At 47.1% G+C, this 12,137-nt stretch overlaps 1 protein-coding gene across 3 annotated transcripts in view; it reads right to left on the bottom strand.

Annotated features, from left to right (window-relative positions):
• Window positions 1–4,343: 4,343 nt before the first annotated feature.
• Window positions 4,344–12,137, bottom strand: part of FAM107A (family with sequence similarity 107 member A) — a 34,548-nt gene continuing 26,754 nt past the window's right edge. For all 3 annotated transcript variants that reach the window (XM_068907601.1, XM_068907602.1, XM_068907603.1), the window contains 2 exons: window positions 8,831–8,987; window positions 4,344–7,969 (listed from right to left, as the gene is read on the bottom strand). In XM_068907601.1, coding sequence (XP_068763702.1) covers window positions 7,862–7,969; window positions 8,831–8,987 — 265 coding nt within the window. In that variant the 3' untranslated portion in view covers window positions 4,344–7,861. The remainder of the gene's footprint in view (window positions 7,970–8,830; window positions 8,988–12,137) is intronic.

The raw sequence follows: 12,137 nt of genomic DNA on the forward strand, positions 1-12,137 counted from the left end.
GCATGCCTGCTTGGCCTAAAACCCCAGAGCCGCCAGCTCCCCGGGTCCGAAAGCCTGGAGTCTCTAGGTTTGAAAAATGCTGCTTTTCTGACTGGCTTTAGCCTGTTTTGTGCATTGCAGGTTACAGTTGCAGCACTGTTACTGAACATTTGTCCCTGCCTTTGTCTGTTTTCTGTACTTTGCAAGCGGAAGTGACTCCGCTGTACTCATCTGCCCAGTCCTCAGCTGGAAGGATGGGGGAGAGCACCTGCATTCGACCTGCTTGAGGTTTTCCCGGCTGCTTTACCGAGTGGTTGGCTCTGGTGTAGAGCTGTCCTGAGCTCTTTCCATAGTTTGGCATGCAAGCTGTGAGACTGCAGACTAACTGCAGTTAGTCTATGAGTCTGCGGTTCTGCTTCAGACCTGCTTTTCCCTCACCCAAAACTGGTTTGTCGGACGGGGAAGTGAAATGCGTGGGATTCACCATACCACAGAGGTGCTTCAGTGTGAGAAGCTACACGAAGAGCAGGAGATCAGCTCATTTCGGGTAATTATAACTTTAAGCTGGAGCCGGAGTGGACCACACCGAACAACCATGAGAAGCAACAATATATCCAAACAAGTGACTATAAATGCAGTGGTTGTGTTCATGGGGAGTGGATGGCATGCCTGTTAGATTAAAGGTGCTGTGCAGCTCTGTCACCCTGCCAGAGCGATAGGATGTTGAACATGGGACCTACTGCTTGGTATCCCAGTCCATGTTGCACATTGTCATGTCTTGCAGTGATTTTGGGTTGTCAACACTAGGGATAGATGCCTCTTTCTGAAGTTAACCACGGAGCTTCTCTGCTCTGCTCTTTTCTTTTTGCTGGTGCCAGAAGTGCTCAGCCCCATGCACAAGCTGTATACCTAACGGCATTGTCATACAAGTTGAGTCCACGTGCCTGTGGAGGGCACGGTATGGTAGGAACCAACAAAATCTGCCAGAGTGTGTGGCTGTGATGTGTTGGAAGAACAGCTCTCCATGTTGGTAGCTCTACAAGTTTGGTTCAGTGTTTTTCTCCACTTCCCTAAGCATGCATATCTTGGGTATCATGTTGAAATCACAGGTTTCCTGTGATGTCTCTATCAGCATAAAACTGGGATGTCTTTGGCAGTTTTAGATTATTTCTCAAAATGATCTAAATACAAAGAAATACCTAGGATAGGCAGGTGAGACTCTGACCTTCCCTGTGGGGAGTGTCCAGCCGTGCCCTGTCTGAGGATACAGCTAGCTTGAGAAAGAAAAGCTCAATTTGCCATTTCTGAGGCAGTAGGGAGAGGTAAATTAGGTAGGTTAAAAATAAGGGTCCTGGAGTGAGCAACTGCATTGCAGCAAGCTATGTAACAGCACTTTAAGAACGAGCGCAGAGGAAAAGATACCTATCTCAGCCCAACACAGAGAAATTGCAAAGCTGGTACTGAAAACTCTAGCAGTAGAAAAGATCCAAACAGTGGAGCAGTCTGATCTTAGCTAAAAGGCAGTTTGTCTTTACAGAGCAGAAATGATTGTTTCTTGCGCTCTTCCACAGAAGAGGAACTCTCATGACATGAAATACTAACTTTAGTACCTGCATGTTGAAGGAGGTGTGTGATTAGTGCAACCAGTCACAGGGGCGCATAGCCCAACGAAACCTCACTGGTTAGGGCTGTGACAAGTTGCTGAAGCATTTTATGGGGTCTTACGCTCTCCACTGGTGTCCTGTCTCACCCCGCTGCCCGGCAAAGATGTTACAGAATCACAGAATCACAGAATCGTTTAGGTTGGAAGGGACCTCTGGAGATCATCTAGTCCAACCTCCCTGCTCAAGCACGGTCCTCTAGACCATATTGCCCAGGATCACATCCAGACGGCTTTTGAATATCTCCAGCGAAGGAGACTCCACCACCTCTCTGGGCAACCTGTTCCAATGCTCTGTCACCCTCACAGTGAAGAAGTTTTTTCTCAGGTTCAGATGGAACTTCCTGTGGTTCAGTTTCTGCCCATTGCCTCTTGTCCTGTTGCTGGGCACCACGGAGAAGAGGCTGGCCTCATCCTCTTGACACCCCCCCTTCAGATACTTGTACACGTTGATGAGATCCCCTCTCAATCTTCTCTTCTCCAGGCTGAACAGGCCCAGCTCTTGCAATCTTTCTTCATAGGAGAGATGCTCCAGCCCTCTAATCATCTTGGTAGCCCTCCGCTGGACTCTCTCCAGGAGTGCCATGTCTCTCTTGTACTGGGGAGCCCAGAACTGGACACAGTACTCCAGGTGAGGCCTCACCAGGGCTGAGGAGAGGGGCAGGATCACCTCCCTCGTCCTGCTGGCAACACTCTGCCTAATGCACCCCAGGAGACCATTGGCCTTCTTGGCCACAAGGGCACACTGCTGGCTCATGTTTAACTTGTTGTCCACCAGCACTCCCAGGTCCTTCTCGGCAGAGCTACTTTCCAACAGGTCAGCCCCCAGCCTGTACTGGTGCATGGGATTATTCCTGCCTAGGTGCAGGACCTTGCACTTGCCTTTGTTGAACTTCATGAGGTTCCTCTCCGCCCACCTCTCCAGCCTGTCCAGGTCCCTCTGAATGGCAGCACAGTCTTCTGGTGTGTTAGCCTCTCCCCCCAGTTTAGTATCATCAGCAAACTTGCTGAGGGTGCACTCTGTCCCTTCCTCCAGGTCATTGATGAATATATTGAACAAGACTGGGCCCAGGACTGACCCCTGGGGGACACCACTAGCCACAGGCCTCCAACTTGACTCTGCGCCATTCACCACAACCCTCTGAGCTCGGCCAGCCAGCCAGTTCTCAATCCACCTCACTGTCCACTCATCCAACCCACACTTCCTGAGCTTACCTAGGAGGATGTGTTGGGAGACAGTGTCAAAAGCCTTGCTGAAGTCCAGGTAGACAACATCCACTGCTCTGCCCTCATCTACCCAGCCAGTCATTCCGTCATAGAAGGCTATCAGATTGGTCAAGCATGATTTCCCTTTGGTGAATCCATGCTGACTACTCCTGATCACCTTCTTGTCCTCCAGATGCTTAGTGATGACCTTCAGGAGGAGCTGTTCCATCACCTTGCCAGGGATGGAGGGGAGGCTGACAGGCCTGTAGTTTCCTGGCTCCTCCTTCTTGCCCTTTTTGAAGACTGGCGTGACATTGGCTTTCTTCCAGTCCTCAGGCACCTCTCCTAATTGCCATGACCTTTCAAAGATGATGGAGAGTGGCCTAGCGATAACATCCGCCAGCTCCCTCAGCACTCGTGGGTGCATCCCATCGGGGGCCCATGGATTTATGGATGTCAAGTTTAGACAAAAGATCTCTAACCTGATCCTCCTCAACCAAGGGAGAGTCTTCCTTTCTCCAGCCTTCCTCTCTTGTCTCCAAGGTCTGGAATTCCTCAGGACTGGCCTTAGCAGTGAAGACTGAAACAATGTTCATTCCCCTTTGTGTGGTTTGTGCCTGGGATATGAAGTAGAAAACGCGTCACTGCAACTTTGGAAAACGAGTGGGCTCCTATTGTAAGCTGCAATGAGGTGGTGCAGCTAGAGAAGGAGATGTCTGGGAAATTTGAACGTAAACTGAAGAAGAGATTTTTGTTAGTGACCCATCTCTATGACAGGATGAACTGACTGCCCAAATCCAGGGCCCCAGGGTTTGGACATGAAGGGTTTGGAGCGTGGCATACTTCAGAGTGTGGCAACCTCAGCTGATATCTGGTGTCAAAAGAAAAGCATCATCCCCACCATTTTTCTGAATGGGAAGTCAATGCCCTTGGCATTAAGGATATCACTAACAAGTTGGAGAAGCTCTTTGAGTTTACTTTTCTGCATTCAGTTTTAGTGCTGGATCTTGGATAGTGTGGTGTGTGTGTGTGTGACCTGCATGTATGTGAAGTATCCTACTATGAGCTCCCTTTTTATTATCTATTTGGTCTGAGTGATTTTGCTTGATTTATCATAGCTTAGATATGGCTTTTGGTTGTTGCTAAAACTGTTTAAAAATGTTTAAAAATAATAAAGTGGGTTTACTAGCAAAAGGTTTATATTCCTGTTGTAAACTGAGTTTTTGAATTAATTCCAAGTGCAGGGTGTTCCTTTGGCTTTGGGTTTGCCCTGCTTAGGCAGGTGGGCATGTTTCACCAGTAAGAAATTTAACATATACAGAGTTTCAGTAAAAGAACTTCCATGCACATAGCCTGATCCTGCATTTTTTGTGCCCTAAAACTTTCAGCAAATTGAGATGGAGTTTAGGAATAAGCAATAGATGCAGCACTGGGCACAGGAGGTGAAAATGGTTTGTTGATGAGTAAGTTAACACACTACTAATGAACAAGTCACTGTGAAACTAAAGTTATTTTTATTTTTAATCAGTTTATTTGGCCGTTATCTGCTTGCATCCTTGGAGCTTTTTCAGTGTCTTGTTGAAAACAGCAAAATATACAGTCATCACTTAGTTTATTTCTTCAGAACTATGTGCATTAAACAGTGTGAGCAGTGACAGTTAATTGAGTACAGTTGTGATATATATATATGTTTTTATATGTATACACACAAACACAGAATATAGGATATCTACCACATAGGCAATATATGCAGTGCAAAAAATTGTCTTGCAGCAATACTTTGAGGATCTGTATCTTTTAGATACATCACATTTCTTTAGGAAAGTGATTTAGGGATGTAGGAAGATAGACCCAAAATTCAGGAATTCATTTAAAAGAAAACAACACGCAAAGATTTTCCCAAATCTCTTCCTGATAATGTCAACACTGATCATAGTTTTTCATTCAGGTGAAGCTGCTGCTGGAGTTAAATGCTCTCCTGCAGTGTTGCAGCCACAGTTGCTGGCCATGTGAAGAAATACAAGTGTCCAGTGAAGCTTTTATGGACTCTTGGTCCGAGTCCAGCAAAGGAGGCAGTTTTCATTTTACGAAGGTGAGAATGGCTGTGCTTGAAAACAATATGATTTTGAATGCTTCAGCAATAGAAGTGTCATCTCTGAAGTGCTGTCACAGAGGGCTCAAGCCTACAGCCCTCGCCTCGGCCGAGGTCCCTCCATGCCCGGCTGCGCGCTGCTGGGCTGCTGCAGCCCCGCAGCCGTTCCTGGGCCACACAGAGCTGCCCAGCGGTGCTTGTTCACGGCCGGTTTGGTGGTGGATCTGCAGCGTGCAGCTGGATTCCTGGTTGCAGCCCGCGAGCCTGATGCCATGGTGGGCTGGAAAGATTTCTTCTGGCTGTATGAGTTTAGCCTGAGCTGGGACAGTGAGACTTGGCCCTTCATTTCGCTTCTGAACATAAGCTGAAAATGCACTAGCAGACACCCCTGAGCACTTGCAGACTGGGTTTGTATGCTGCCACGCTCTGTGCTCGGTAGGCACCAGGTCAAAGGGGTGATGCCTTGATTTTTTTTCAGATTATATTAGCGTACTCAGAACACCATTATATTTTCAGCCTTTTCTTTGCTTGTGTGAGTGCTCAATTTCCCCAGGCGTTTTGGAATGGCTTTCCACCCAAGGACTTGCATGAATGCCCCTATCTGACCTAGAGTGAGCTGGTAACACTGATTTCACTGGTGAGTAACAGGTTGTTTCTCGTGGGATTAACTTCATCTGTGGCAAAACCACAGATTAATTTGCCTTTTTTTTTTTTTTGAGCTTTTTGATGAAGATCACTTAACCTGCGCTATAACCCCTCACAAAAGCCCAACTCAGTACTTTCTGGTTTGTTATTTAAATCGATGTTATTTATGGGGTATTATATAGCTTTCTCTACAGCTATATAAAAACATTCTTAGCAACACCGTTTTCTCTTGGATAAATTTGGCTTTTTTTTTTCCCCCTGAAAAAAAAAAGATGCTCCATACAGTATCTTCCTTGTGGGTTTAGTCTTAAACTATCTGAAAAGCTGCATGGTTGGGAAGGACATAATAGTTTGTTTCAGATTTTGTTTGACCCATAGTGACCATGTACACTGGATTTCTGAAATAAAAACTTGTTTAGAATAAGCGTAATGAGTGTGGAGCTAAAAACTACCACAGAGACAGTGCTGTGAGATGGAGCTCTCGAGATCTGAAACTAGGCTTCTGTGATCTCAGACTGTTGTCGTAGCCATGTAAGTGCATCACTGGTCTTGACACTCGATGGGGTAGGTCAGACGTTTTCCTCAAGCTGCCAGGTTGAGCAAGAGTCCTTTGAAATGGAATACCCTGCTGGACTGGGGGAACTAGGGAATAGATTAGTAAGCTTTTAATTAACAAAGATAGGGTAAATGCCCCGTTTGCCTTTATTTACATTATGGATCTACTGGAGATGTGGATAGCAGGGATTGTTTAATTAGGTGTTACCTTCCCAGCTGACCGTGTTCATTGAGTCTTGCCATTCAAGAACTGGTTTTCAAAGGCAGTTGGTGAGTTATTCTGTCTAGGCTTTATATCAGGGCTAATGTGAGAAACAAGAAGCTGAGATATTCCTGAAGGAGAATTTTTAGCTCTAGATGAGGGCACCCTCAAGGCACAGGTGCATTTGGAGAAAGAGTCCAGCTGTTTTGCAGATTTTCTACTCAGGTGCCACATAAATGTGGTGTGCTCTGACCATAAATGGTGCAAAGGCACCATCTCCCCCAGCTTTGCTATGCTAGCAGCCAGGAGATGTTTAGCTTTGCAAGGTGGCAACTGAAACGAAGCAGCCCTGACCTCTGGGAAAGGGGATAAGAAGCACTGACAAATAGTTTTGCAGCAGTTATCTATGGGCCCCATAGCCCCTAGCACATACAGATGTCAGTTGTGATCCATGGCTGGGCATAGAGGTTGACAGGAGAGCAGCCTGACACCAGTGTGACGTTACTACCCCTCAGTTACCAAGTATTTTTTCCTGGGTTGCTAAGGTAGCACATGTCCAGCTGCTGGGTGAGGGACTGAAACTCAGTAGTCCAGGGACAAGAAGCAATTCATCTCTCTGCCACTCTGACCTTTCCTATCTGCAGGGATCTGCTACCTGGTCATTGAGCCAGTTCCATGAATACCCACACTGCAAACACCCAGCCTTTGATCTCTGCATGTAGCATGTTCCTCTCATTCGAAGCATTTGTGGTACAGTCCAGTGTATTTTCTGCCTGTGCATGGAACTGGCTAAATCGCTATATTCAAATACCTTTGAAATGCCGTTTGACTGATGCTCGTGAAGAACTGTTGCACCCTGTCAGCCAATGCTGAATGGGTGTGGGGATGCAGAGGTTGATTTTTTTTCTAACAGTTTAATGGTAGAGATATGCCGCTGAGAAACATAATATCAGTGAGGCTTGACTCGTGTAGTGGTACAATACCTGTAACCCATGGGAAAGCCATTGTGGTCACCTAGGCTGTTCTCAGTAATGTGCAGATTGTCCCCTTTCGGTTGTCACGCAAAGGCTTCCATGAGGTTTCCCAGAGCTGCAGCCACCCTCCTGCTACCCTGTGCTGGGCGAGCCTGCCTCTGGCCTGATGCAGGGGTCTCCCAGCCCGTGGCAACGCCCATCCCTCCACAGGCGTCTCTGGCTTAAACATGCATTGTGTCTCAAGGGTCAACCAAGAGTTAGCTGGAGGTTAGCATGCACCCACAAATTCGGGGGGAGAGAGGGAAGGAAGTGACATCATTTCTCTCTGCATCTTCTCGTGTGAGTACTTCTAGTGAATACTGCACCTCTTCCATTATAATACCTTCCTGGTATGGGAAAACCTTTTTTTATGCATTCTACTGGAGCAAGCGTTAATAACAGTAAGTAGCCCCAAAGATGCGGCTGTGAATGTCCACCGTGTACAGAGATGTCAGCGTGTGGAGGTTAGTGCCAACCTTGGTAGGATCCCTTTTGAGTTTTGGCAGAAGCTACACCGCTTTCTCTTCCCCACTCACTGTTGATGTTCTCCTCAGGTTTTCCTTGACTTTAATGAATTCTGGTGCATGGTCTTCTTGCTTCTCCTGTTCTTTCTCCAGCTGAAAGGCAAACAGTCACCGTTATCTGTGCCCACTAAAGGATAAAAGTGCAATTCATTAGCTCAGGGTCCAGTTATTATTGCCCAGAATTGAATGACTGTGTAGGCCACGTGTTGACTAGCTCTCTTTTTCACCCTTAGTGGGTTTTTCTGGCCCACGGAAACCCTTGTTCTTTTCTCCAGTGGAAAAGGTGGAGAATGCATCTCACTCCAGAACTGAAATGGAAGAGGGAGGAGGAAATTTGAATCCTTCCGAGGAAAGGAGGCCTGTGAACCTGGGAAACACTCTTACCATTAGGTTATCATCTAAAGGGTGGTAATGCCTTGTACTGCCTCTCTTCTATATGTGGAGTCTCTATGGATGTGTCCCTAAACCACCCTGTTTTCATATACCTGATTCTTCTCTGAGAGTGCTGGGCTTTGATTTTTCAGGTGGTCTTGGCTTGATTGATATTGTTGCAAGGGAACTCCTGTGCTATTAAATAAACCCATTTTATCCAATATTTTATCCATATTATCCAAAGTATCCAATTTTATGCCAATATTTGAGTGCAAATATTGGCAAGTGGGAGAGGGAATTATTTGCAGAAGGAGCAAGTTAACTTGCTCACCCTGCCTGTCACCCTATGTCCCTGGTTGCTGGCCCCCCGGTCTGCTCTGGCCGAGGTACTCTTCCCCAGGCAATGCCCCAGCATGGGTTTGGCCAGGGTACGTGCTGGGAACTATGTTCCATGGCTCCCATTTTATGCAGGGGTAGCAAAGCCATGCTTTGAGTTGAGCCCCACCATACCCATCGCCTCTCTGGTCTGTGCCTCATGTAGGGGTTAGGGTAACCTGGGGATGCCTGAAAATTCAGTTCTACCTGATCCAGCCTTTGGTGCCTCTTTAACAGCTCTTTTTCAAAAGGCGACTGCAATTTCTTTGCCTCTTCCTCTTCTTTCTTCTGTCTGATGAGTTGGTTCCGCCGTCGGTGCTCAAGCACCCGCTGCAGCTCTGGCTTGCTCTCCACGCCCAAGCCTCTGTGGATAAAAAGCAGATATGTCAGGGCCGGGGCGCCTTCAGCCTGGGTGTGTAGGCACTAAAAGGCTGTCCTCAGCCCTAAAAGGAAACGTGGGGCCCTGGTCCACAAATCCATCTGCAAGGATTCAAGCGTATTACGGGGAGCACCTTACTGCTGGGACCTGTGCCTCAGGCGGCCACGGCGGTTGCCCCGTGGCACTGGAAGTTTTGCGAACCCTGTTCCGCTGTGCTGCTGTAGTTGGGAATGGAAATGGCACCGTCCGTTGCCTCTTGCTGTTACTAGTTTTAATTATTTCAGCCACAGCTTCAGCCACGTTTAGAGAATTTTAAATAGCGAAGCTTTTTTTCCACCAGCAGGGGTAGTCATTGAACTGCAGTAATTGTCCTGGCAGTTCATTTCCTCCTTGTTGCATCCAGACTTGCTTCAGAGCTGAAGATTAGTGTGAACACCCTGTTGACGTGGAGAGTTTGGGTTAGAGGCCAAAATGAAAGGTCCTTTTCTCCTGGAAGCAAGAGCGTTTGCTGATGTAGGAGGCACGGGCTCCCATTCAGCCCTACCAATGCCTCTTAAACAAAGCGGGACCACTAAAATCCTGTTTTGTTGGGGGTAGGATCACTGGAAAGGAGAGGTCACAAGGACATGTTAACACACTTCAGACATAAATATGTGGCAAAGAGCTGAAAGAAGTCCTCTGAGCAAACTTCAGAAACCTAACACTTCCAATGTTGCCATGTCTGAATTTAAACGCTAAGATTTACCTTTTGCACATGACCCTGGCCCCTGTCCTAGCAGCTGCTGCCCTCCTGAGAACATGGAAGTAGGTATGTATGTGTAGGGATAGGGGTTAGTGTGGAACAAGTCCAGATGTGCTTGGTGTGGGTTGCGGGATGGTTCCTGCCTTTCCAAGATACAGTCTTATCTCCTCTGTGCCAGAAGGAATCAGCCTCCTGTACGATCCATAAAATTCCTGGCTTAAATCACTAAGACTGGTGACTCTCTGTCCCGCTGTGAATCCTAGTCAGAGAGAGGCAAAAACCTGAGACTGCAAAGTCAAACATTTGCTGAAGTCTGAGGAGATTTTATTCTAACTGCAGAGTTTTGTGTAGCTGAAGAAAAGATTATTAAGAAGTAACTGAAGTCATATTTACGTGGGTTATCTTCTGCTGGGCTCCACTGACAATAGCAACTGGCACGTAAATAATCTTGCAGGAAATAGAGAACTGAAATAGGAATTGTGCACTCTGCCAGAAGTAATTGATTGAAGTTGTATTTTTGGGGAAAAGAAGTTGAAGGCTTCATAGCTGTCATTCCTGGGGAAGGACTGGAGCCCGACCACTTCTGTGGGCTGGATTTAACACCATTTAAATCAATGGGCTGAGACTATTTTACGTTCCAAGGAAATACTCTGAGCACAGATAACCTGTATTCACAGGACAGAGCTTGTAAAATGTGGGCTATTCTATGTTCGTCTGCATGAAGATCCCCTCAGAGGGGAGGAGATGAGCTCCTCCATGTCAGGGATGAAGGCTTGCCGGGGTTGTGGCTGCGCTTGGCAGGGTGGGAAGGTTGGGGATGCTGGCTCTTGGAGGGGGACCTGATCTTGCAGCGAGGTCCATGTCTGAGATCCCTGCAGTCAGGTGAAATCCCACTGGGATGAGTGGGCACCCGTCGCTACCGAGCTCACTAAGGGGGCCTTGCTAGCAGTGCAAAGCTGCTTGGTGTTGGAAGGTTTCTATTGACCGAAGGCTGGCTGGTTTTTAGAGACATTGAAACTAGTGGACTTTGCAGCTTTCTTGGCAAGGTGTCAGGTGCTGAGGTAGTATCTAATATCATTAGAAACTTGATTGGCAGACAGGAGAGGGAAACGCTCTCCAGATGCTGCAAACTGCTGCACTGTAACAACGTGGCTGGGGGACCGAGTTCCTTGGATGCTTCCAGTACCTGCGTTTAACATTGCTTCCTATTGTTGCCTATTTTGTTTTATGGCAGGACAAAGTTCACAGTAGCATCAGCAAAGCTAACAGGAAGTTTGGCAGCAGAGCTTTTATGATGTTTTTTCAATACAGAAGGAATTCACATGTTACAGAGATACCTTTCCCAAGGCTGAGAGAAATTTAATCTGCTCTGGCTTGCAGGAAACGCAGGGTTTGTAATGCTGCCTTCAGATTTGTTACTGTTCTTTGATTTAAGTGGCCTGTGCTGTTAGTACCCAGAGGTGTTGGCTGTGATAAGGGTTTTGTTGCACATGCTGCTGACTGGAGTTGCTTCTTGGTTGCTTAAGGGGAAAAAAACAACAGCAAAGCAGAAACAGGAGCAAGCTGTAGGTCCCTCTCTCTCCTCTTCCCCCCACTCTCCCTCTATAGCAACACACAGCAGGCAGCAAAACTGTTGCATTTGACAGTGATGTGCAGGATGTTTACAACCACTGTTCCTCCTTCCATCTAGGATATCCATGTGGCTTTTGTGAACCGACTCAGGGGCTGACAGCATTTGTTTGTCCTGGAACCCAGAGATACCAAAAGAGACTATTAGAATTGATCTAAATCTGACAAGGCTCCATGACCAAGCTCTAAGCTGGATGATTAAAGGTTTGATCGCTTCCTGTTTTTAAATCAAGAAAAAAAAAAGAATAAGAAATGGGTAAATATCCCAACGATAAGAAACCAGCAAAGGTAGATTCCTGTTTGCAGTAGGCTTTGTTTTACATATTTGTTGAAAAATATTTGGGAGGCCTGAGCGTGAGCAAGTTTAACTTTGTGTGAGCGTCCGCAACCGGTGTCTCTCCCTGAGACATACAGGACTAAAAGGAGAGGGATGAGGATATGGTAGGATGGTTGCGGTGGGGCTGCCTTCTGCCAGCGTCTGATGGGAAACGTGGATACAACACGGTGGCAGGCATAGGACTCAAATAGCAAATGATGGCACGCTTTAGTGTTTGCCAGGTTGCTCAGCTCAGTGCCCTGGGGTCTGTACCCTGTCCATCCCGTAACGTTAACCTGCTCACCCCCTTGCTTTCCTGCCCCATAGTTTAGCAGGGCACCTCCAGGACTGCCCTGCTGTGAGAGTGGTTGCTGCTGTCCCACATCCTGTTGACACCAGTCTCTGCTCCTCCTTAAGCCTGACCAACCACCCTTACCTGACAGCCACA

This window comes from Struthio camelus, chromosome 14, assembly GCF_040807025.1.
Source record: "Struthio camelus isolate bStrCam1 chromosome 14, bStrCam1.hap1, whole genome shotgun sequence".
Taxonomy (NCBI): domain Eukaryota; kingdom Metazoa; phylum Chordata; class Aves; order Struthioniformes; family Struthionidae; genus Struthio; species Struthio camelus.